This window comes from Malaclemys terrapin, chromosome 1 (assembly GCF_027887155.1).
Source record: "Malaclemys terrapin pileata isolate rMalTer1 chromosome 1, rMalTer1.hap1, whole genome shotgun sequence".
Lineage (NCBI taxonomy): Eukaryota > Metazoa > Chordata > Testudines > Emydidae > Malaclemys > Malaclemys terrapin.
This window is the reverse complement of record NC_071505.1, coordinates 144,826,823-144,852,876: the sequence shown is the minus strand read 5'-3', so window position 1 is coordinate 144,852,876 and position 26,054 is coordinate 144,826,823. Positions and strand designations below refer to the sequence as shown.

General features: G+C 46.7%; 1 protein-coding gene across 1 annotated transcript in view; it reads right to left on the bottom strand.

Moving 5' to 3' along the window:
• Positions 1–26,054, bottom strand: part of MAN1A2 (mannosidase alpha class 1A member 2) — a 320,220-nt gene that overhangs the window by 141,459 nt on the left and 152,707 nt on the right. Inside the window, exon 4 of the mRNA XM_054042404.1 lies at positions 8,772–8,890. Coding sequence (XP_053898379.1) covers positions 8,772–8,890 — 119 coding nt within the window. The remainder of the gene's footprint in view (positions 1–8,771; positions 8,891–26,054) is intronic.

Sequence of the window (26,054 nt, the reverse complement as noted above, 5' to 3'; positions counted from 1 at the left end):
ACAGCCCAAAATGCCGTTAGCCTTCTTGACAACAAGGCACACTGTCGACTCATATCCAGCTTCTCGTCCACTGTAACCCCTCGGTCCTTTTCTGCAGAATTGCTGCCTAGCCATTCGGTTCCTAGACTGTGTGTGTGCAGCTATTCAGGGCCTGCTGCTACATATCTGCTGTTGGACTGTTTATCATGTTCTTCGGTTCAGACTGTTAATGACCTAACCAGTTCATGGTTATTACATGTTTTGTTTGACAATCTACCTGTGTCATCAGCAAGTTTGCAGATGACACTAAGCTAGGGGGAGAGGTAGAAACACTGTAGGGTAGGGATAGGGTCCAGCATGACCAAGACAAATTGGAGGATTGGGCCAAAAGATCTGATGAGGTTCAACAAGGACAAGTGCAGAGTCCTGCACTTAAGAAGGAGGAATCCCATGCACTGCTACAGGCTGGGGACCGACTGGCTAAACAGCAGTTCTGCAGAAATGGACCTGGGGATTAAAGTGGACGAGAAGCTGGATATGAGTCAGCAGTGTGCTCTCGTTGCCAAGAAGGCCAACGGCATATTGGACTGTATTAGTAGGAGCATTGCTAGCAGATCGAGGGAAGTGATTATTCCCCTCTATTCGGCACTGGTGAGGCCACACCTGGAGTATTGCACCAAGTTTTGGTACCTCCTCCCCCCCACTACAGAAGGGATGTGGACATATTGGAGAGAGTCCAGCGGAGGGCAACAAAAATGATTAGGGGGCTGGGGCATATGACTTACGAGGAGAGGCTGAGGAAACTGGGGTTATTTAGTCTGCAAAAGAGAAGAGTGAGGGGGGATTTGATAGCAGCCTTCAACTACCTGAGGGGGGTTTCCGAAGAGGATGGAGCTAGGCTGTTCTCAGTGGTGGTAGATGTCAGAACAAGGAGCAATGGTCTCAAGTTGCAGTGGGGAGGTCTAGGTAGGATATTAGGAAACACTATTTCACTAGGAGGGTGGTGAAGCACTGAAATGGGTTACCCAGGGAGGTGGTGGAATCTCCATCCTTAGAGGTTTTTAAGACCTGGCTTGACAAAGCCTTGGCTGGGATGATTTAGTTGGTGTTGGTCCTGCTTTGAGCAGGGGATTGGACTACATGACCTCCTGAGGTCTCTTCTAACCCTAATATTCTACAATTCTATGTGTGTCTTGCTTTGGTGGTTTGTTTGTTTTCTGAACTGCTATTCTGGGGTGCATCAGGGCGTAACATTATAGTGATGAATGCTTCTATTCTGCAACCCATGCTGCCTGGCGCACATCCTTCAGCTGTTGACTAGTGATACTTCATTTGGACTTTTTGAAACTATGTGCAGATTCTGCAACTCTTCGATGCTGCTAGGTTACATTTGGTGCAGAACTGCTTAGGCCATGATGGCATTGATATTTATAATGGACTCCTGGAACCCAAGTCTTCCTTTGATGCAACTGTGCAGTGCCTCAACGAGTATTTTGGCACCAAAGATTCTGTTCTGTAAAGGAGGGAAATGTTTTTTAAGCTTGCCAGCAACCCAACAAAATCATATTAGAGTTTGCATGTCATCTGCGGAGGATAGCCCAGAAATGTGAATTTGGGGACATTATAATGATCATGCTCAGGGATATTTATGTGACTGGAATAGCCAATAACCACCGGGTGACCGGTTCCTGGCTGAAGATTCTAGATTGCTAACTTTTGTTGCCACGGTTGCTTAGAGTGAGGCATTTGAGAAGGCTTGGGCTGAGAGAGGTGCTACATCTCAAACTGCTGCTACTTTTGTGTCTATGCTTAAACTGTCAGTTTCTCCTCCTTACATCACCCAGTCGTACAACTACTTACAGTTGCTCCATGGCCCCAGCAGTGAAAGTTGACAGTTTCTGTTTCTTGAGTGGTAGCGCGGCACAGCAGGGGTGAAACCCCTTGAATGCCCTGCTAAAATGCTGACTAAGCCCAGCTTTCGGGCAGAGAGGCCAGGGGCAGAGGCTCAAAGCAGCCAGCAGGGAGCCCAGCTGCGGGCCCTAACAAGGGCTGGCTTACTGCAATAGGCTGAGCTACACAGCGACAGCTGGGCTGAAGGCTGGGAGGGCTATAAAAGCCCTGAACAAAACTCAGTGAGGAGGCTCGCCTGGGATGGGACAGGAGGCTACAGCTCTGTCTCCTCACCACAGGAAGGGAGCCTCAAGGGCCAAGAGACCCTGGAATGGGTTAGAAAGGGGATAACTGTTGGGGGATAAAGGGGACTGCACGGTGGCACTGTAAAATAAAGTACAAGGGCGAAACACCAGAAGAAGGCCTGAGAACTCTTATTTTACCAGCCTGGGCACAGGGCGAGAAGGCAGAAACCTGTGCGGACGCTGTGACAGGTAGTATGTGACAGGTAGTATGGGTCACTTGGCCAATTTCCCTGCCTGGCCAGTTAGAACTGCTATGTGCTGGGCTTGTGGGGAGGAAGAACACTTTAATTTAGCATGCTGGATACACTGGTCCATGAAAGTGCATACGGTGAACGTGGAGCTGCACAAGACCACCTTTACCAGGGTCCCTGATGTTTCCTTTAGCATAAACTTCTCATGTGGCAAAGCCCTGGAGTTCGTATCCCATACAGTAGAAATTAACCTTACACTAGTGAAGTGCATAATTGATATGGGTGCGAAGTTAACATTCTCTCCTCTGGGTTAGTTCACAATCTGGACATTTGACTGACTACAGACAGTGGTTATAAAAGCTTGGAATTGTTATGCCTTGCAGACAGTGGGTAAAGCTGTATGCTCTGTGATCTACAAAGCTATAATAAAGTTGACTGCAAATTTTATATTGTTAAAGGTACAGCTGCAAATGCTGTTCCATTATTGTCCTACAATCTGTGCTGACAGCTTGGTATTATGCAACTTATACAGGACATCTCAGGTGAGCTTATGTGGACTGGAATAGAAGGGGATACCCAAAGTATTGTCCAGAGACAGCAGGATTTATTTAACAGTGATGGCTTTCTGTCCACAAGAAGTGCATACTCTCTGCAGTTGGATTTGAACACCAAGTCCTTCGCATGACCTGCATGTCATGTACCTCCAGAGCAAAATCTGAGCAGAACTGCACATGAAAGATAATTATATCATTCAGGAGGTGGAAGGGCCTATGGATTGGAGCTCACCCCAGTGAATATACACATGAAGAACAGTGATATTTAACTGTGCACAGATTATAGGGCACTTAATAAATGTGAGCAGTTTCAATTACAAACCTTCAAAGAGATGACTTGCCCAATAAGTGGATCCTGGATTTTTTCTGTGTTGGACTACTGATCTGGTTATTGGCAAACATCTTTGGCTGAAATTCTGCAGCTGTCATTGACTTTCAGCCGCCATTTGGGAGGTTCTGCTATCAACAACTCCCTTTTTCCTTAGTCTCTGCTCCTGAAATATTTCAGAGAGTGGTCTCTCAGCTTCTGGATAACATCCAGGGTGCATGTTGCTATTTGGATGTCCGTCTTGTCTTTGCTAAGACTAGGGCCAACCCTGGGGGGTGCAGGGCCTGGGACAACCCCCCACCCCCCGGCCCAGGTCCCGGCCCCACTCCACCCCTTCTCCCAAGCCCCTGCCCCGCCTCTTCCCGCCCCTGCCCTGCCCCCTTCCCACCCCCATTCCACCCCTTCCCCAAACCCCCTCCCTGCCTCTTTCTGGCTTCTGCCCCCTCCGCCAGGAGCTGGTGGGGCAGAGCAGAGTGGAACGGGGCGGGCTGGGGCCAGGTCGCTCACTGCTGCCAGCGCCAGGCCCGCCACTAATCCCTCAGGCTGCCCTGGACCCCATGTCCTGAAGCACGGGACCCCCCAAAGCGTGGGGCCTGGTGCGATTGCCCTGGTCCGTCCTATGGACAGGACGGCTCTGGCTAAGACTCTTCCTGAGCAGTATTATTCTGAATCAGGTGCTAACCTGACTCCAACAGGATGGTATAAAGTTGAATGTGGCCAAGTGCCATTTTGCAAAAGCTGCTGTAGTTTGTAGGGCATTCTCTGTGGGCTGATGATGTGAAACAAATGCCTGAAGGACTACAAACTGTTGCTTCACTACCATTATCCACTGATTGTAGCAGTTTATGTTCATTCCTTGGCCTAGTTCAATATATAGGATGCCATGTTCCACCCCATTTTAGTACCTTTGCCACACCGCTGTGGGATTTAACCATGGGTCAGGGCCAGTTGGTTCAGACTAAAGAAACAAAGCCCTTTGTTGGATCCAATCCCACGCTTATTTTCATATATGGAAGCCGGCAGTAATTCAAACTGATATAATGCAATTGGGGTCTGGATGCAGTTCTGCTCCAGGAGAGATGGCTGGTTCCATTTGTGTCCTGTACTCTGACACTGATGGAAGGAAAATATTCCAAGATTGAGCTAGAGTTCTTGGGAATAGTTTTTGCTATTGTACACTTCAAGGTCTACTTAGTGGGAAAATATTTCACCTTAGAAACTGATCATTTGCCCATTACTTGCTGAGAGCGAAGCTGCAGTAGTGGATTATTCAATTGCACCAATATGACTTTGATTTGGTACATAGCAAAGGAAGATGTAATTTATTTGCTGATACTTTTTGCTGGGTTAGCACCCTTGCACGCAAAAAAGGCAGAGTACACCATATGCTTTTTACTGAAAGATATGCCAATTGACTTAGGGGAGACTTAAAGATGCTGAACTGTGCAAGGTGATATGAGCTGTACAAGCAGATTGGATGGACCCAGTCTTTAAGAAAACTTTTTAGCTACATTCTATAAAATTCGTTCAGCACTCACAGGAAACACGTGTGCTACTCAACGTATCTTATGCAGAGGAGCCTAGTTGATCGTTCCAGGATCGTTGTGACAAAAAGTCCTAGATGTGGCTCATGAAGGACATTTGGGATTTACAAATATGAAAAAACTTCTGCGTAGTCATGGTTGGTGGTCAAACTTATGCACGGACATTTAACATCATTTGAAGGCATGCTCTGCCCGCAAAGTGCATACGTCTGTTCCTCCAGATCCTTTGAAACGGGTAGTCATAGACAGATCATAGCAGAGAATTGCAGTGGCTACTACTGGCCCCTTGATTTCACTGCATGATTACATCCCATTGACTGTTTCAGACTATTACTCATGTTATCCCTTTGCATTCATAACTTCACGAGGCATCTCAGAGGAGCTCATTTCTTGCCTAATTACTTTATTTGCTATGCTTGGCTTACCAGAGAGTCTCGTTTCAGATAACAGGATGTCCTACATACTGTCATGGGGTAGGCACACCCCATCACAGGGTGTCAGGTCACGTAGGGTTAGATGGAAGGGTGGAGGTGATTCTGCAGCCAGTCAGGTCCTGAGGCTGAAAGCATAGTTAACCTTTTGGGGGCTGGTGTAGGGTAGGCACACCCCGTCACACACCCTACCTCTCAAGACAGGACCCGGCGGGGGTCCATCCCCATTGCCCCCTTCTCCCCCCCAGCCGGGGAGAAAAAGTCTGCATTAGTGTGGGCCCTACCTGGGCAGTGTAACAAGCTGAACTCGTAGAGTTGGAGGCTGAGGTATCATCTCATAATCCATGAGTTCAAATCCTTCATGATGTTGACCCATTGTAGGAGTGCAGGGTCTATAATAAGATGAAAGGGGCTCCCCAATATGTAATACTGTTGCCCGTTTTACTGTTAGGGCATCCTTTTAGATGGTGGAGTACTTGACTTCTCAGGGAAATAGCTTCCGGCTTAGGTACAGCACCAGGGGTTCCCCCCCGCATCTTGTTCCTGTCCGTAAGAATGGCCACACTGGGTTAGACTAAAGGTCCATCTAGCCCAGTATCCTGTCTTCTGACAGTGGCCAATGCGAGGTTCTTCAGAGGGAATGAACAGAACAGGCAATCATCAAGTGATCCATTCCATGTGGCCCATTCCAAGCTTCTGGCAAACCGAGGCTATGGACACCATTCCTGCCCATCCTGGCTAATAGCCATTAGTGGAGCTATCCTCCATGAATTTATCTAGTTCTTTTTTGAACCCTGTTATAGACTTGGCCTTCATAACATCCTCTGGCAAGGAGTTCCACAAGTTGACTGTGCGTTGTGTGAAAAACAACTGCTCCCAGCCTCACTTCTGAGCCGTCTGTTTGTAAAATAAAGGGTTTTGAGAAGTCTGGGAGGAACAGGATGGGTTCATGGGTGAGCTGATCTTTCAAGGTCCGGAAGGCTCTTGCACAATCCGCCAACCACCGGACATTCCATGGCCGGGAGTTCTTTGTGAGGTAGAAGAAGGGGGCGGCTATCGTGGCAAAGTCTGGCATGAACGCTCTGTAGTTTCCAGCCAAACCCAGGAACTTCCTTACCCTTCTTTTCGTTGTAGGGGTGGGGTAGTCCTTCAGGGACTGTACCTTGTCCACCAGGGGGTGGAGTTGGCCCGCCCCCACTGTGTATCCCAAGTAGGTCACTTCTTTCCACCCAAGGGGAAACTTCTTGGGGTTAGCTGTGAGTCCTGCTTCCTTCAGGGCCTGTAGGACCACGGTGAGATGTAGGTGTTCCTCCCGACTTGTGCTGTAGACCACAATATCGTCAATATAAGCTGCCGCATACTGCCAGTGTGGCTGCAACAGTTGGTCCATCAATCACTGGAATGTAGCCACAGCCCCATGTAACCCAAAGGGCATGGTGATGAAATAATATAGACCGAGTAGTGTAGGGAAGGCTGTCTTCTCCAAGGAAGTCAGGGTCAGGGGTATTTGCCAGTACCCATTGGTCAAATCTAGTGTTGATAGAAACTTAGCACTACCCAGCTGTTCCAGCAGTTCATCCACCCATGGCATCGGGTAGGCATCAAAGCCGGAAATGGCATTGATCCCCCTAAAATCTATACAGAGCCTCATAGTCCCATCGGGCTTTGGGACCAGGAGTATGGGGCTTCTCCATTCACTCTGGGATTCTTCCACTACTCCAAGGCTAGCATCACCTCGAGTTCTTTTTGGACCACTTCCCACATTTTCTGGGGAAATGGGCGATGTTGGTTGCGGACTTTTTGTCCAGGAATGGTGTCTATGTGGTGGCTGGTAATACTTGTCCATCCTGGACAAGAAGATAAAACAGAGGTGGCCAGTACTGAGATAGCCTCTGGGTAGCAGGTCACATAATCAACTACCACTAGAATACACTGACACACCCTGTGAGCCGTAGTCCCGTAGCTGGGGTTTGTAGCAACTCCCTGCAGGGAGCTCACAGCCTCCGTCCTTCTCCGTCAGCAGCCTCCCCAGACTGAGCTGGGCTGCTACCTTTTATATGCTGCCTCCAGGCGAGCATGCCCAGCAGGGTCAGAGGGGCGGGGCTTCCTCAGCCTGCAAAGCATAGTTAACCCTTTTGGTGCTGGTGTGGTACCCAGTCATGTGTACCAAAAGAGTTTGAAGGCTTTCTAATGAGAATTGGTACATTTCATTATAAATCTGCTGTGTATGCCAAGGAAATGGGATAGTGGAAAGATTGCATGAGACTCTGAAGTAACATGTAGCTTACATATTAGAGGAACACTGAGATACACCCTTGCATTAAGTCCTGCTTTACATGATAGTCAGAGTATGCCTCATGAAAATACAGAAGTAAACCCGTTCTATCGGCTCTTCAGCCAACCCAGTAGGATCAAATTGTTTATAATGACAGAAGAGGATCATCCCACTCCTTCGCTGTCCTTGAAAACAACTGATGTGATTAGGAAATACATGAGTTTCAACAAGCATATCCATAAGAGACTCTAGGCATTCTATCCTGGACAGGCAGTGTATGTTAGATGGGGATCTGGAAGCATTTTGAATGCTTGTGGCATGATCTTCCGGGCTACAAGCTAAGGAGCATGCCAAATGCATTTGCCACAGGGAGAATGCACTGTTCACCAGCAAGATATACTGCTTACTGAAAGAGGACCAGACAGGGCAGAGGAGGCTCTTTCTGTGTATGATGGTGTCATGTGGCCAGCTGGGGAAGTTGTAGCACAGCAAGAGCACCCACATAGTAATCTGAATCAGAGGTACAGCCTACAGCCCCAAGGTCACTTGATGCCTCCAACTAGGCACTGCTGAACTTTTGGGGAGAAGGGAAGGAAAGTGTGTGTGTGTGTGTGTGTGTACCATTGGATGTGTGCTGCTATTCAGGACCCATTGATACATATCTGCTGTTCAGACTGTTATGTTTTGTTCAAACATAACTAGTTCATGGTTATTACACGTGTGTCTTGTTCTGTCATTGTTGTTTTGTGTTTTTGGATTGTTATTCTGGGATGCATCAGAGTATATACCTTAAAAACTTGTAATAAACAATTAGACTGAAATATTGTAAGTAGTTCATGCACCGCAATTTTAAAAGTAAACCCCCTTCTCCTTCCACAACTGAATACTCTGGTGCTGTTGTAACATGCTTATAATTTGATCTGTATTGGGGATAACTTTGTACTTACTTCTTCTGCAGAGGTTTTAATATCTCTCATGGAACATTTAAGTATTATCCATCTTTTGACAATCACTAACTTTTAAACACATTAAATAGAAAGACATCCTTGGTTAGGGAGCCAGAGATATTCACTTTTCAAAACAAAAAAAATAAAAAGGAAGTCCTTTGAAGTTTAGCCATAAACCTGAATTTCAGGTCTTTCTAATAAATGTTTTTTGTATCCTCAACCATAGTTCCAGCTTAACAACTTTTCCCTCCCCTGGGAACACTACAGTATGTTTTCTCAAAACACCTTTAAAAGAACCAGTGAAATGCAAGGAGATGTTCTACTTACCACACTAAAATCAAGGTTTTTGTCAATCCAGTCTTGTCCTTCTCTGAATTCATCATGAAGCCCCATGATATAGAGAGTATCCAAAGCATCTACTATGGTAGCACCCATTTGCGAATTTCCTACAAGCAAAAAATAAGATTTCTATTAGAAGTGATTATTTTACTGGAAAAAAATGTCACAGACAAAAATAAACAGTCAAAGTAGTCTTAGATCTTGACAAGGCGATAGTACCAGAAAGAAATCTCACAGTCAGACAGAAATTAGGAGCAGCCTGAAGGCCCTGACGCTTAGGTGCATTGCTGAAGGCCACACATTTGGGTTTTGGGGGAAAAGAGAGAGTGAAACTTGAAAAGACCATTCTTATCTGATTTCCTTATCAGAAGATGAACAACCACATTCTCAGGCAGCTACAAGGACTGTAAGGACATTCAACTTCGAATACCTATTAGGGGATTCTTGGACAGGACTGGGGAAAGAGTTTTACCTAAGAGATCTACTGTAATTTCAAGTATCTGCAGTAATTCTTTGCACACACTTAGCAGAGGAATTACACTGAATTTTGCAAACACTGACGTTAACTAATTGCATGCCTTACTTATTGAAGGTAACTGTCAATTACCATCACTGTGTCATATTCCAGACAAAAAAGTACATTAAGATGCAGTTAAGGTTCCAGATATGTATCAGTACTCTGTAGTGATGCTATGCAATAACTATACAATTATGATTAAAGCATTTTTGTGTTTCTTGTCCCAGATTAGATTAAGGTGATTTTTTAAAGACACATTCAATCTTTTTTTACCCTCTCCTTTCTGGAATCACTTCAGGGGAGAGACAAGGTTTGGGTGTCTGTGATTGTGTGTATAAGCCTCACAGAGGGGAATCAAGGGTTAACATGCAATTCTGGGCCCAAAAGGTACCTGCTGGGCACGCTAACAATGGAAGCAGAGCTCAAAAGGGAGCCGCTCAGTTCAGTCACAGCTACTAGGGCATGGGATCAGTCCTACACTAGTAGCTTCTGCACAGAGGCCACAGCACCTGACCAGAGCCCATGTCTGAGCCACTGAAGGCCCCCGTGCAGACTGGGAACAGTGGACCATGACTGATGGAGAAGAGCTTCCAGATCACAGTTAGGGAGAACCCCCTTTTTTGAGTCCATAAGCAGACCCTGCTGGGACTTAAGATGGTAGAGGACAGGGCAGGAAGCAACCCATGAAGCAGGCTTTGTGGTGCCCATTCCCAGGCTGCCTATCTGACTGCCAATCACAGGGCCCTGGGTTGGAACTTGCTGCAGCAAGGAGGGCCTGGTGTAAGCAGGACCGGCTCCAGGGTTTTGGCCGCCCCAAGCAGCCACAAAAAAAAAAAAAAAAAAAAAAAAAGCCGCGATCATGATCTGCAGCAGCAATTCGGCGGAAGGTCCTTCGCTTGGAGCGGGAGTGAGGGACCATCCGCCGAATTGCCACCGAATAGCTGGACCTGCCGCCCCTCTCCAGAGTGGCCACCCCAAGCACCTGCTTGCCAAGCTGGTGCCTGGAGCCGGCCCTGGGTGTAAGTCTGTATCCTATGCTCACCCTTTTTTCAAGACTAAGATACATTTTGTACAAACTATGCCTTGTAAGGTATCATTTGAAAACCCATGATTTACTGATCAATCCTGTCCTTGTAAAATATGTGTGGCAACATTGTATGTAAAGTTAAAAGATTTTACTGTATAACATTACTGAGACATATTCCAAGTTTAGAAAAGCAGGCACAAATTGGTTCTTCGAAGACAAAAGGCAAACTGACACTTCAGACAGGTGTCAACAAAATCAGATAGACTATCACCTGGTTAAACAGCCATTCTTTGGCAGGAAAAAGGGTGTGAGCGAGAAATTTACATCTTGACAAAGAAGCAGCTGGAAGTTCCCATCTCCCCAGATTTTGTCTCCTGAACCCCAGCTGGAGATGATTCTCAAAGAAGAGAAAAATGAGGAGCAGAGGCCCCAAATCATCTCTCAGGGCATCTCTACTCGTGGCATCAACAACACCTGAAGGACAAGAAAATGACCACTGAACTGGGGGAGAGATCTTAGCTGAAAGTACTGCAGCCAATAAGATTGCTAAAGCATGTTGGAAGATAAAATTTTGCTTTGAATTCACTTAGCTTATTAAGTTAAGTTTTAGTTGTGTTTTACCTTTTTTTTTTTTTTTTTGGTAACCAATTCTGATTTTTATGCCTCATTACTTGGAATCACTTAAAATCTATCTTTCTGTAGTTAATAAACTTGTTTTATCTAAACCAGTGTGTTTGGGACACTTCATTTGCGATAACAGGATTTGTACATATCATTTTCTATTAATAAATGACAGATTTAATATGAGCTTATCCAGGAGAGGGCTGGGCAGTACAAGATGCACATTTCTGGGGGTACGTCTGGGACTGGAAGTTTGCTGGTGTTGCCCTGCAATGTAATTCACGAATGGCTGGCTATAGCACTCATACAGTATACCGGGGAGTGATTTACATGCTGGAGGCTGTGTGTGAGCGACCGGGAGTGGTTGCTCTCACAATGAAGCAGTGTCAGAGGCAGCCCAGGTTAGTGAACTGAGTAAATACAGGTGTCCACCAGTTCAGATTGTACTCTGGGGAATGTCACACCCGGGTTCCCCTACCACCAGCCACAGACCCTCACCCCTGGGAGACACAGCTGGACTCGGACATGAACCCCCCGACAATGTCTTAATTGCGCATTTCTCAACTTCATATTTCTGGATTTCTTTCAAGCACAGCCATAACTCTGAATTTCCTGGGTTTGTGGTACTTGATTTTGGGATAATCACAATATCCCTGTAATTTTTTTCTACCCTAAATTACTGATACATAATTATAAACTTAACTCCATTATTTTTTGTAGTGGAATAAAAATTAGATACAACAATCTTTAATAGCTTAATTACAACCCTACACCTCTGACTGCTAGAAACTGGCCCTGGATGACAGGGGGTGGTCCTGTTCTGTTCACTGCCTCTGAAGCATCTGGCACTGGCTACTGACAGAACACAGGATACTGGGCTAGATGGACTATTGGTCTGATCCACTATGGCCATGCTTGTGGTCTTATGTAAACTAATTTATTCAAATATAACTTATGCACAAGATTTAAATGAATTTTAATTATATGTAGAAAGTTTGAAATGTTACTTCTTTGTTAAAACCATTCAAGACAAAAAAGGCTGAAACAGTTGCTAAATATTTTAAAGGAACAGTTTTTAAATTAATTTTAATTGAAATTAATTAATGGATTTACTTGTAATTCTCAGAAAATTCATTCAGTATTCAAAGAATAAGTACTGTAAGTTCAGAAAGGATGTACTGTATTTTTCATACAAAATAAAGGTTGAATTCCTGCCAGAAGTGCAAAGTAGAATTCAGCCTTAACTATGATGTCACAACGAATGCCTCACTAATACTGTGATAGCTATTACAACCACATGCATTATATTTGGGGACGATTGGATTAACTTTATGAATGCTATATGTCACATTGTAGGCTAGGGATTGTGTTCTACTCCACAGGGTGCATTACCACAGCCCCTCCAGGATTTAAAAACAGTGATGGGTAATTACTGCTGTCCCTGGGACTCAAGAGAAGTACTTACCCCTGGGGTAAACTGCATATTTGGTTGTTGACCAAATAATTCAAGACTAGCACAATACATATATACTAGGGAGCAAAATTCAGGGTTATACAGGCAACCTTTACTCTGACATTTCCTAATGTATATGTTATTGACTATGAAACCTAAATAACGTTGTCCAAAAGTAGATGTTGTATATTGTACTTGCAACTATACTGCAGTTTTCCTTTCAATGCAACTTTGAAAGTTTACTTAAGTTTACTTTTATTAATTTATCTTTTCTCCTTCTTCCGCACAAGTAGGCTTCGGTTTCACCTCAATCTAGGCACTTCCTCCCAATTTTAGATGTTTGCAAACTAATCCCATGTTGTAAATCAATATCTCTTCCTTAAGGAGCACTGTGGGTTAAATATTTTTAAAAGGTTGAGGACAAAAATCAATATTTTGGAGCAATATCTCTGTTCTGTTGTACTTCCAGAGAGAGCAAAGTGAGTGGAAAACACAAGTCCCCTGCTAGGGATTCTCTTGACTAGGGGAGACCACAACAGGTGTAGCACTCCTACACTTCTCCCTCAGTAGTGTCTGACACACAGGAATGTTGGGGCTGGAGTTGAACATATAAGGGTCATGGAGCTGGGAGGTCATGAAGGGGCCCCCCAAATTATTCTAAAGTACACAAGTGCTCAGACAGAGAATCAGGAAGCAGTAACTGGTTGTCTCAGATTCTCTTCTCCTCTCCTGGATTGTTCTGCCTGGCCGTAGGGAAAGGGGAGCAGACCATCCTTTATTAGGTGCTCCCCTGGGCTCAGGCAGTCTCAGCTGAGCACCTATTCTGTTCTCCTTGGGTCTCCCACAGCCTAATAGGGAAACAGGTAATGGTGCAAGCAGAATTACTCTCCTCCCTTTCTTGTGATTCACCTCATGGCCAACAGGGAAGCAACAGCAGCTGCTCAGAGCACTCCAGGCTCACACTGCAACTGCTTCAGGGGCTTGCAGGGTAGGGTTGCAAACTTTCTAATTGGAGAAAACCAAACACCTTTACCCGCCCCCTCCCCCATCCATTCTCAGAGGCCCCTTCTCTGAGGCCCTGCCCCCACTCACTCCATTCCATGCACCCTCCCTTACTCGCTCTCCCCCACTCTAGCTCCCTCGCTCATTTTCACCTGGTTGGGGCAGAGGTTTGGGATGCAGGAGGGGGTGAGGGCTCTGGCTGGGGGTGCAGAATCTGGGGTGGGGCCATGGATGAGGGGGCACTGGGCTGAGACAGGGGGTTGGGGTGTGGGAGGGGATACAGACTCTGGGCTGGGGTGCAGGCTCCAGGATGGGGCAAGAAATAAGGGGTTCAGGGTGCGGAAGGAGGCTCTGGACTGGGGCAGGGAGTTGGGGTGCAGGAGGGGGTGAGGGTTCAAGTTGGGGGTGTGGGCTCTGGCGTGGGGCTGGGATGAGGGGTTTGGGATGCAGGAAGGGACTCTGGGCTGGGGCCGAGGGATTTGGAGTGTGGGAGGGGGCTCGGGGCAATGGATTGGGGTGCAGGAGGGGGTTCAGGGTGCAGGCTCTAAGTGGTGCTGACTTCAGGCAGCTCCCAGGACGTGGTGACATGTCCCTCTGGCTCCTAGAAAGAGGAGGGCAGCCAGAGGGCTCTATGTACTGTCCCACCACCTGCAGGCACCGCCCCATAACTCCCATTGGTCATGGTTCCCACCCAATGGGAGCTGCAGAGCTGGCACTTGGGGTGGAGGCAGCGCACGGAGCCCCCATAGCCACCCCTCCGCCTAGGAGCAGGACATGCCAGCTGCTTCCCAGGAGCTGCAGGGAGCCTGCCAGCCCCGCCGCACCGCCAACTGGACTTTTAACGGCCCAGTCAGCAGTGCTGACTGGAGCCATCAGGGTCCCTTTTCAACGGGGTGTTCTGGTCAAAAACTGGACCCTGGCAACCCTATTGCAGGGAAACCAGAGGGATATATCTAGGGAGGCAGTTGTACCTCCTCTATAGGAAGAGGGCTAATTCAAACAAAGTGATTGAAACAATACATTAACTCAAAAACACAGCACTATAACTGTGGAGCCACTAATGACTCTTTCAAAATTAGGCCTAATTATTAGGTCTTTAAAGTACCAACATTTGAACAGGATTATTTAATAAAACCTAATCTGCATAGTCTGAGAAAGTATAGGCTGGCTTTTCCAGAGATCCAAGCATAAAGTCTCTCTCTGACCCCTCTGAAAGAATAAACTTCAAACTCCTCTATTTACGGGAACAGGACCCCTAAAATGAAATAGGCACAGGATTAAAGCCCCAATTAAAAAATTCACAACATGAAAACTGAAACAATTTTCCACCTCAATTTCCTTTTCCATCTCTAACAAGGCTTTGGCAATAAAACTGCCAATATTGAAAACACTTTTCTTATAAAATCTCTTAATGGTTCACAATGAACAAGATAATGTTTAAGAAAATGGATTGAAGAATGAATTTTAATTCCAATCTGCAAATAAGTGGCTCAAAATAAGTCAATGAAAATATGCAGTGTATATAAAACTGCCACATATGATTTCAGCAGAGCTATAAAATGCAACAAGTAAACACTTAAACCACAATGAGAAAATTAATTGCCTTCAACATTTTAGACCAATTTAAAAAAGCAGATAAAAAAAACAAAGGCTACTTACCTTACAGAAACTGGAGTTCTTTGAGATGTGCAGTCCCTATGTGTATTCTGCTCAAGGTATGCATGCACTCCACCTCACCTGACTGCATAAGATTTTTCAGTAGCAGTGTCTGTTGGTCTGTGCCTGCACCTCCTCATGCTCCAACCCAAGGGCAGACTGACTGCCTTTCCAGTTCTTTCTCTACCACCAACCATCTTAGGAAAGGATCCAAATCAGAGGGGAAGGAGGACACATAATAGAATACACATAGGTATCACACATCTCGAATAACTCATTACTATAAAACTTACTTTCTTCTTGAGTGACAGTCCCAATGTATATTCCACTCAAGGTGACTCTCAAGCAGTACCCAGTGAGGAGAAGGGTACAAGAAATTGTGCTGCACCACATACTGCAGAACTGCTGTGCCAAAGGATACATCTGCAGAAGAAGCTTGTACCATCTTGTAATGTCTGGTAAAGGTATGTGCTGACACCCATGTTCCTGCTCTACAGATCTTCAGAAGGGGAACATCTTGAAGAGAAGCCATTGAAGTACACACCTTGAGAGGGAGATGTCTAGTTCAAGCTCAAAGCACAGCAGGATGCAATCTGAAACTCATTTAGAAAGTCTCTATTAGGGGACTGCTTCTCCTTTCACCGGTTCGGCAACAGAAACAAAGAAACCCAGGGATTTCCTGAAGGGTTTTGTCCTTTGCAACTAGAAAGCTAAGGCTTGATGGACATTCAGAGAATAGAGTCCTTGTCTTCTCTGGAGTAGTGAGGTTTTGGGTAGAAAATCGGTAGGCGTATGATCTGATTCAAGTGGAGTTAAGAGGGAACCTTTGGAATAAATTTGGGGTGTAACCTCAAAGAAATCTTATCCTTATGGAAGGCAGTGTAGGGAAGGTCTGTGATAAGGGTCCCACGCTCACCTACACTTCTGATGGAGGTGACTGCAGTCAGGATAGACACCTTCAAAAACAGATGAAGAACACAGTAGGAGGTTAACAGTTTCAATGGAGGATTCATGAGCACTGACAATACTAGATGGAGGTCCCGAGTTGACATTAGTTCCAGTCCTGGAGTTAAGGTTCTGGAAAGGCCTTTCAGAAACATCACAGTTATATGGTGGGTGAAGACCAAACAGTTTTCCACTGGAAGATGAAAGGCATTAATCACAGCCAAATGCACACACAGTGAGCTGACAGACATAATGTCTTTAGACAAAGATGGTAGTCTGAAATGGTAGGAATTTTTTAGCCTCTGGAGGTATCTGACAATGTTGGCACCAGATAAAAAATCTTTTCCATTTTGCAGCACAACATTTTCTCACAGCACTTCTCCTACTGTTATTGAGGATGGATTGTACTGGCTCTGAACAAGACCTCTCTCTGGGCTCATCATCCATCCAAATACCAATCTATTAAATGGAAGGATGCTGGTTTGGAATGGGTGGTCTTGCCATTGTCCTGAGTTGGAGGGATTGGAAATGGCTGGATGCATATGCAGAGACATGAAGCCACCTAAAGGATGCTGGTGGTCAAAAACTGCCTTGGCCACCAGGGCACTACTAGCATTACTGATACTTTGGCCTGCTTGATTTTCCTCAGGACTTGAGGTAAGAGCGGAATGGTTGGGAAAGCATTATTAGTGGCTCTGATCACTGTACTAAGAATGCATCCCTTTTGAAATTGTGTCCTCAAGCTGTTTTAGAGCAGTAGGCCAGGCATTTGAAAGAGGCTGAGTAGGGAAAGGACCACCAACTGTACTTCCTAATATGACGATCCGCGTGAGCAGCCAGTTGTCGAGGCAGAGAAATACTGGGGTGCCCTAGTGATGCTGTCATACCACCTGTGAGAGTATCTTGTTAATTAAGTCTAGACTTCAAAAGGCGTTATAATTTTATTTTATATTTAACTGTTTTCAAAACCTACTTGATATCACTTAAATCTCTGTACTTTGTTAAATAAACTTATGTTTGATTTCACTATAAACATACCTAAGTGCTCTGAGTTAAGCGGAGCAGTGATCTGAGATGGTACAAGTAAGCTGGGGTGAACTGATTTTTGGAAGCAGCGAATCCATGAATACTGTGAGTGTTCAGTGGACCTGGGACTGGACTCTCCAGGGAGACATTCACAGGGCTTGAGGATGGGAGTGCGCCAACCACTAATTTGTAGGGTGACAGCAGAATCTGCAAGGCCGCAAAGGGAATGCTTGTGTTGCCCATGGCCGACAGAACTGGGGAGCTGACCCACAGCAGGCAGAGACAAGGCTTCCTCACACTAAGGGCAGGTGGTAGCAAGATGCCTCATAACCCTGGGTATTCACAGGAAGTGTCAAACACCACCAAGGATACCACCTTTGTGAAAACCCTTGTGGCGTCAAGAGACTGAATGGAAGCACTCTGTACTGATAATGTTCTAGGCCCACCATAAAGTGCAGGAACCTCCTGTGCACTGGATGAATGTCTATGTGGAAACAGGCATCCTTCAAATAAAGAGCTACAAAATAGTCATCTTTGTTTAGGGTAATCATTTCAAATCTCGAACGGTGTACAAAATTAGTCAGTTGTCTGAGATCAAAACGTGGTGTCCATCATCACTTCTTTCTGGGAATCAGGAAATATTTTGAATAAAAGCCTTTCCTCCTGTACTGATGAGGGATCAGTTCCAACTGAACAGGGAGTCTATCTTCAGCCTGAGAGTCCTCTCATGAGAAGGGTCCCTGAAGAGGGACAGGGAAGAGTTTTGTGGTAGGGACGGACAAAAATTCCATGTTATAGCTGGTGGTGACAATTTCCAGGATCCATCCATCCAAGGTGATATGATGCCACCCTGGGGAGAAATAGGCGATAGGATCACCGAATGGAATGTGGGTGCCAGGTGACAAGGGGACTGGTTGAAAGGCTCTCTCAAAAGGATTTCTTGGCTGTGGAGAGAAAGACAAAGGGACATTCTGTCTGCTGCACTTCTTGGGAAGCTCATAGGCCTTTAGTGATCAAAGGGCTGAGGAGCAGGATGTTGCTTATATGGAGGTGGTTTGGAGTATTTTCTCTCAGCTGCTGGAGTGAATATACCTAGGGAGTGGAGGGTTGCATGAGAGTCCTCTCATGGAGGGATTCATCCATTCTGTGACTGAACAGGTTGTTGCCTTCAAAGGGGAAGTTCTCTACAGTAACTTGAACTGTCTCACAAATCCAGAGGATTTGAGCCCTGAAGCTTGTCTCATGACAACCAAAGTCACCATGGAAGCTGTGTCTGCTGTATCAACTGAAGCTTGGAGAGAGGATTTAGTTATCAGTTTACTTTTGAGAGGGGTATGGTTCTTCTCAATGAGGTGACCTCTGTATGATTTCCTGCTGTGATTCTCTGAACTCAGGAGGTCTCAAATACGGTTTCCAGGGATCCCAATAGAGCCAGTGTGAGGGACTGTATGGGTAAGGTCCCCATAAGGAAGGGTAACTGTGGTCCTGATCCAAGTAGTCTGGCCTGTAGGAACGAGAAGGAGCCCAGGAACCTTTGGAATCTCTGTTGGGGCTAATCTTCTGTCTCTTGACAATGCCAATGGTGTCGATTTAGGTTGGACAGTGAGTGTTGGCGCCGCTGAATCCATTGACTTGCTGCGCAATGGTACTGTCGGTATGCTCGGTGACTGCTCCCTTACTGGGGCTGGTCCTACCTCTGCAGTTGTAGGCAGTTTCGGAGCACTCTTGGCTCTCAGCATCCACAGGTCAAACCCCTGCTCCCTGTGAGCTCCTGACCACTCCCATACCGTGGCACAGAGTCTCACCAGATTTGGACGATATAATGGAAGCAGTCCTCTTCTTAGATGAGGACTTGGGGGAGGATTTCCCTCACTTTTTATGAGAGTGCTTGCTCTTACCTTCCTTCTGTGTGCTCTGCCTGCAAAAATCCTTAGCTCTACTCTCTGATGATCCAGAGTCCAGGAGGACTGTGCTAAGATGAGCACTTCTCAGCATCTCCAGACAACGTACAAGGGGCTCTGTCGACCCAGGGCTGGACTGGGGTCTCATAAATTGTTCCGTCAGGAATCTTCTAAGCTGGAACTTGAGACTCCCCTGCAGAACCACCATCCTTGCCTAAACCATTCCTTACAAGAAACACGAGGGTTAGCGGTGCTGGTGGTACTGCCTACCTTATAACTTTTAGCCTAGTGATAAGAGCACTCATCTAGGATGTAAGAGATCTTGGTTCAATTCCTCATCTACCTGTTGGAGAAAAAATATTTGAATAGGGATTTCTCGCCGCTCAGGGAGTGTGCACTAACCAGCGGGATATGGAGTAATATTCTCAATCTCTCCAAATGAAGCTGTTTCACTGTGTATAAATAAGTAAAGAGTCATTGGATCAGGGAAATGGGACCGGGTCTCCCACTTCCCAGGTGAATGCTCTAACCACTAGGCTAACAGGTACAAAGGAGGCACCACCACCTCTTCCCTTGGCTGGATATTGAATGGGACCTGATCTGGTATGTATGTTCTGAACACGCCTACCAGAGCTTGTTCCACATGCAAGACAAGCGGGCAAGCACATCTCTCCCAGGCTCATGGATCACACTGGGGCATAGATGTGAGATAAGCATCCGGATACCTAGAATGAGGCAGCAAGCCCAGCAACACAAACTTAGGTGCCTAGGGAATATTTACAGTGAAAATTTAGGTGCCAAATGAGTTTAGGCATCTACTAAATTACACAGTAGCTCAGTGGATTTTTTGTGAATTACAGTGGCAACTATATCTGGGATTTCGCCATCTAAATCCCTTTGTGCATCTGGGCTGAGGTGACTATCCCAAGGTCACAGTCAGTCAGTGACAGCCTAAAATAGAACTCAGGTCTCCGGGCCCAGGCTGGTACCCCAATCCATTGAGCATGCTGCTTTCCCTTCAGTTTACCTATCCTGATTTCTGATCACAAGCACAAAGTTCAACTGAAACTTGTATTTAAAATATTAATGTATTTTACGAATGTGAATTCAGAGGTTTCAGAAAAGATGAGACTAGTTAGAATACAGGGATCAATACAGGGATAACTGAGTGGAATTTAATGACCTGTGATATATAGGAGGTCAGACTAGATGATCTAATGATCCCCATGAAATATATTGAAATCAATAACAACTGCAGGTGCTCAGCACTTCTGATAAATAAACCACTTATTTAGATGCTTAAATATGGTCTTAGAAGTCTAACTTTTGGCACATTTTTAAACAAATCTTAGCCAGAAGATACAGCAGATGGCAAAGGTATCCTTCATGTTGTTGTTATGGTCTACTATCAGGAACATATTAATGGTGAGCAGTTCCAGCCTCAAGTACTGTCTGGACCAGCGAAGAACCGTTCCTTGAAGAAGCTTCCTGACTTCATGAGTAAAAAATGGTTACTCACTTCTTGTAACTGTTGTTCTTCGAGATGTGTTGTTTGTGCCCATTCCAATCAGGTGTGCGCGCGCATGTGCACAATGGTCGGAAGATTTTTCCCTTAGCAGCATCCATCGGGCTGGCCTGGGTGCCCCCTGGAGTTGTGCCTTCATGGCGCTCAATATAGAGCCCAGCCGACCCACCACCCCTTCAGTTCCTTCTTGCCGGCTACTTCAACAGAGGGGTAGGAGGGTGCGTATTGGAATGGACATGAACATCATATCTCGAAGAACAACAGTTATGAGAAGTGAGTAACTGTTTTTTCTTCTTCGAGTGCTTGTTCATGTCCATTCCAATCAGGTGATTCCCAAGCCAAGTTCAGGAGGTGGGGTCGGAGCTGTCCACTGATTGGAGTATTGCTCTTCCGAAGGCCGCATCGTCTCTGGCCTGCTGGGTAATCGCACAATGCATGGCAAAAGTGTGTACGGAGGACCATGTTGCCACTCTGCAGATTTCCTGGGTGGGAACCTGAGCCAGGAACGCTGTAAATGAAGCCTGTGCCCCGGTAGAGTGTGCAGTGATCGGAGGTGCAGGAACACCTGCCAGGTTGTAGCATTCACAGATACAGGACACGATCTATGACAAGATGCGTTGGGATGAAACTAGCTGGCCTTTCATCCTGTCCACCACTGCTAAGAACAACTGGACCGACTTTCTGAAAAGTTTCGTTCTCTTGATGTAAAAGGCCAGCGCCCTGCAGATATCTAGAGAGTGGAGTCTCTGCTCCCTGCCACTGGAATGAGGTTTAGGGTAGAAAACTGGGAGAAAGATGTCCTGGTTGATGTGAAACTGCGATACAACCTTCGGGAGGAAAGCAGGGTGAGGCCAGAGCTAAACCCTGTCTTTATAGAACATGGTGTAGGGAGGGTATGATGTCAAGGCCCTGAGCTTGGACACCCTCCTGACCAAGGTTATTGCTACCAGGAACGTGACCTTGTAAGAGAGGTAGAGCAGGGAGCATGTTGCTAAAGGCTCAAAAGGGGACCCCATGAGCCTAGAAAGGACCGAGTTGAGGTCCCAGGCAGGAACCGGTTGACGGACGTGAGGGTATAACCTGTCGAGCCCCTTTAGGAATCGGCCGACCATGGGGTTAGTGTGACGTTATTGACATAAACTGTGACTGTATAGATCATGGTTGCAACCAAGGTCATATAGTAGTACCAAATCTTGTACAAAGGAGCTTAAGTAAGGTGTCTAAGACAAGGTTATGATCTGCTGGTTATGATTATGCTATCTGTATGCATGTATCAATTTTGTAGTTGAATTATGAATATTGGCTATGTACTTGTATCTCAATGTGTTTAATTCTAAGTAGCATTAGTGAAGCATTTGGTCAGCTTCTTGAAAAAGGAATTTGCAGATTACATGCCCAATCAAGAAACACTTAACTGACAATGTATCTTGGGAGACTCCAATCCACATGAGAAGTCTTCCTGGGAACGTTCAAGGTAGCATGTGAGCAATGGCTGCTCTCCCTGTAAAAGAACTGAGTCATGCGTAGACATGTGACTTGCCCATGTGATGCCAAACTCCATCTTGCTGCTGTGATTTTCCACAGTAAGAACAAAGGGGTGTCCTTCCACATGGCAGAGGATATAAAAGGCCCTGGAAACCCCTCCATTTTGTCTTCAGTCCTGCTTCTTACCTTTGGAGGAACCTTGCTACACTGAAGCTCTGAACAAAGGATCGAATGACCCATCCAAGCTGTGGATGTACTCCAGAGACTTGATTTGAACCTGCAGTTTATTCCATCACTGCTACAAGCCTGAACCAAGAACTTTGCCATTACTGTATGTAATTGATTCCATTTAATCAATTTTAGCTATCATCTATATTTCTTTCTTTTTATAAATAAATCTTTAGATTTTAGATTCTAAAGGATTGGCAACAGTGTGATTTGTGGGTAAGATCTGACTTGTATATTGACATGGGTCTGGGGCTTGGTCCTTTGGGACTGGAAGAACCTTTTTTCTTTTACTGGGGTATTGGTTTTCATAACCATTCATACCCATAACGAGTGGCACTGGTGGTGATACTGGGAAACTGAGTGTCTAAGGGAATTGCTTGTATGACTTATGATTAGCCATTGGGGTGAGACCGAAGTCCTCTCTGTTTGACTGGTTTGGTGTGCCTTAATAGTAAAGGAAACCCAGCCTTGGGCTGTAACTTCCCTGCTCCAAGCAATTTGTCCTGAATTGATACTCTCAGTTATGTCCCGCCAGCGGCAGCATCATTACAATTAGCAAATATGGAGCGGCCCTGCACGCCCGGGTAGAAGGCCAAGATGGTGGCTAAGTACACCCTCCTGCTTCAGATGGAGGAGGTAGTCCAGAATGTGCTGCTCTGAAGACAGCGTTGGGGGTGAATGGCGCTGTGCCCACCAGATTGAAAATCTCTTCCAGTTGGCAAGGTACAAGGCTCTCGTAGAGGGTTTCCTACTGCCAAGGAAGACCTGTCTAACCTGATCTGAACAGGAAAGCTCCAACAGATTTTTCCATGGAGCTTCCATGCCATAAGATGGAGCGACTGAAGGTTCAGGTGTTGGAGACTTCCTTGATCTTGTGTGAGAAGATCCGGGGACAGCAGCAAGGTAATCGGGGCTCCCACAGACATGTCTAGGAGGGATGTGTACCTGTGCTGACGGGGCCAGGCCGGTGCTATCAGTATGACCCGAGCTCGATCTCTGTGGATCTTGAGCAGCACCTTGTGAACAAGCGGTATTGGTAGAAAGGTGTACAGGAGAGAACCTCCCCAATGGAGGAGGAACACATCCGCGATGGAGCCCAAGCTGTGATTCTGGAAGGAGAAGAACTGCTGGCACTTCCTGTTGCGTCGCGTGGCAATGAGGTCTACCAGGGGAAACCCACATCTCTGGAAGATTGAAATTGCGACATCGGGCAAAGGGACCACTCATGGCTGTAGCAGGACCTGCTGAAATGGTCCGCCAGCTCGTTCTGAACCCTGGGGAGGTATGATGCCTGCAGGTGAATTTAATGTTCTACAAAGAAGTCCCACAGCATGAGGACTTCTTGGCATAGGGGAAAGGAGTGTGCACACCCCCATTTGTTGATATAGAACATTGTTGTCGTATTGTCCATCATGACTGATACACATTGCCCAGTTAAGTAGGCGCACCGCTCTCAGCTCTCTGACATTGATGTGGAGATGCATATCTGCTTGCGACCAGAGGCCTTCAGTTCTGTGGTCTTCCAAATGAGCTCCCCAGCCCAAGTCTGATGCATCTGTCATCAATGACAGAGACAGCTGTGGGGCAGCAAAGGGGATCCCTGAGAACACCTGCTGAGCGTTGATCCACCACTGGAGGGAGTCGAGGACCGGGTGAGGCTGGGTCACGATCCTGTCCAAGCGGTCCCGTGCTGGGTGATACACTGACGCAAGCCGCGACTGGAGAGGTCGAAGCCTGAGTCTGGCGTGCTGCACCACATAGGTACAGACTGCCATGTGCCTGAGAAGTTTCAGGCAGTTTCTAGCTGTAGTGGTGGGGAACTGCATGACGCCTCGGATTATGTCGTTGAGGGCCTGAAACCTTGCCTGTGGCCGGTATGCCTTGGCTTAGGTCGAGTCCAGTACTACCCCTATGAATTCTATCCTCTGGACAGGAGACAGAGTCAATTTTGCTTTGGTTAGGAGTAGACCCACCTCTTGAAGGTGGCTCTGATAAATGTGACCTGAGATTCCACTTGGGTCCTGGAGTGGCCTTTGATCAGCCAGTTGTTGAGGTACGGGAACACCGGTACTTGGTTCCTCCGCAAGAACGCGGTGGTGACTGCCATGCACTTGGTGAATACTTGAGGTGCTGCTGACAGGCCAAATGGGAGGACAGTAAATTGGCAGTGGGTACCATTGACAACAAATCTGAGATACTTCCTGTGGGGCTGAGTGATTGCAATGTGAAAGTACGCGTCCTTAAGGTCGAGAGTGGCATACCAATCTGCTGGATCTAGTGAGGGGATGATGGAGGCCAAGGAGACCATGCAGAACTTGAGTTTCTTTACAAACTTGTTGAGTTCTCGCAGGTCCAGGATAGGCCTGAGGCCACCTTTGGCTTTCGATATTAGGAAATACCGGGTATAGAAGCCTGTACTCCAGAGGAACCTCCTCCGCTGCCCATAGCAATAGGAGCAATTGCACCTCCTGGTTGAGTAGATGCTTATCAGATGGGTCCCTGAAGAGGGATGGGGAAGGGGGGTAGAAGGGTGGGAGGATACAGAATTGGATGGAGTATCCCCTCTCTACCGTGCGGAGCATCCAGCAGTCTGAAATTATATGGGACCATGCAGGGTAGAAAGGGGATAGTCGGGAGGAAGAGGTAAGGCAGAGTAGATCCAGTCTCTGATTTGGTGCGCCGTCCTTGACCGCACCTTCTAAGGGCTGGTTTAGGGCCAGAGGGCGGCTTGGGCTGGCCAGAGCCTTGGCCTGAGGATTGGTGTTGCCTCCTCCTGCCATTCCTGTTCTTCCTCCAAGAACCATCCTGTCGATTCTGCTTATGGAATCTCTGAGGAGGCTGCAGGCAGAAGTGTCTCAGAAGTGTGGCGGGAGTGTGCAGGCCCAATGACTTGAGGGTGGCTCGTGAGTCTTTCAGGCTGTGCAGCCTCTTGTCTGTCTTTTCAGAAAAAAGAGTCTCACCCTCAAATGGGAGGTCCTGAATAGTTTGCTGGACCTTGTAAGGGAGCCCCGAGACTTGTAGCCAGGAGCTGCTCCTCATGGCTACCCCAGTCACCATAACTCTAGTGGCAGCATCTGCAGCATCCAATACGGCCTGGAGGGAAGCTTCCCCTCCTCCACCAAAGCCAAGAACTCGGTTCGGGAGTCCAAATGGAGGAGCTCCATAAATTTGGCCATCACCGCACTGGTGTTGTACAAGTACCTGCTGACGATGGCCTGTTGGTTCGAGATACGGAGCTGCAGACCCCCTGCAGGATAGACCTTTCTCCAAACAAGGTCTAGATGCTTAGCCTCCCTGTTTTTGGGGGGAGGGCCCTTGGAAGTCCTGTATCTCACACTGGTTAGCAGCATCCACAACAAGAGAGTCAGGGGGTGGGTGGGGATATAAATGTTCGAACCCTCTGGAGGACACGAAATAATGCCTCTCATTCCACTTGGCAGTGGGCGGCAAGGAAGCTGGGGTCTGCCTCAGAGTCTTGGTGGTGTTAATAAGTGGTTTTAATAAGTGGAAGGGCAATACGGGAAGGTCCTGACGGTGCGAGGATGTCCACCATGGGATCAGCCTCCTCGACTACCTCCTCAACCTTAATGCTCAGATCCTGAGCGGCCCTGCGCAGCAACTGCTGCAGCACCCTGTTGTCCTCAAGCATTGTACCCACCAATGCTTCATCCGGTGACAAAGAGGAGGAAGCGTTTATGAGCGGATGCTCCCTGCCATCCGCCCCCAGGGGGGTCCCAAGTCTCTCAGTGCAGTGTTGGTGCTAGTGGTGCGCCAGATCGTGCAGGAGCTACAGATGCTGGAACAAGTGTTAGCGCCACCATGAGTACAACAGGAGGAACCATCAATGGAGCCAGTGCCAATCCGCTCGCAGGTGCCGATAAAGGT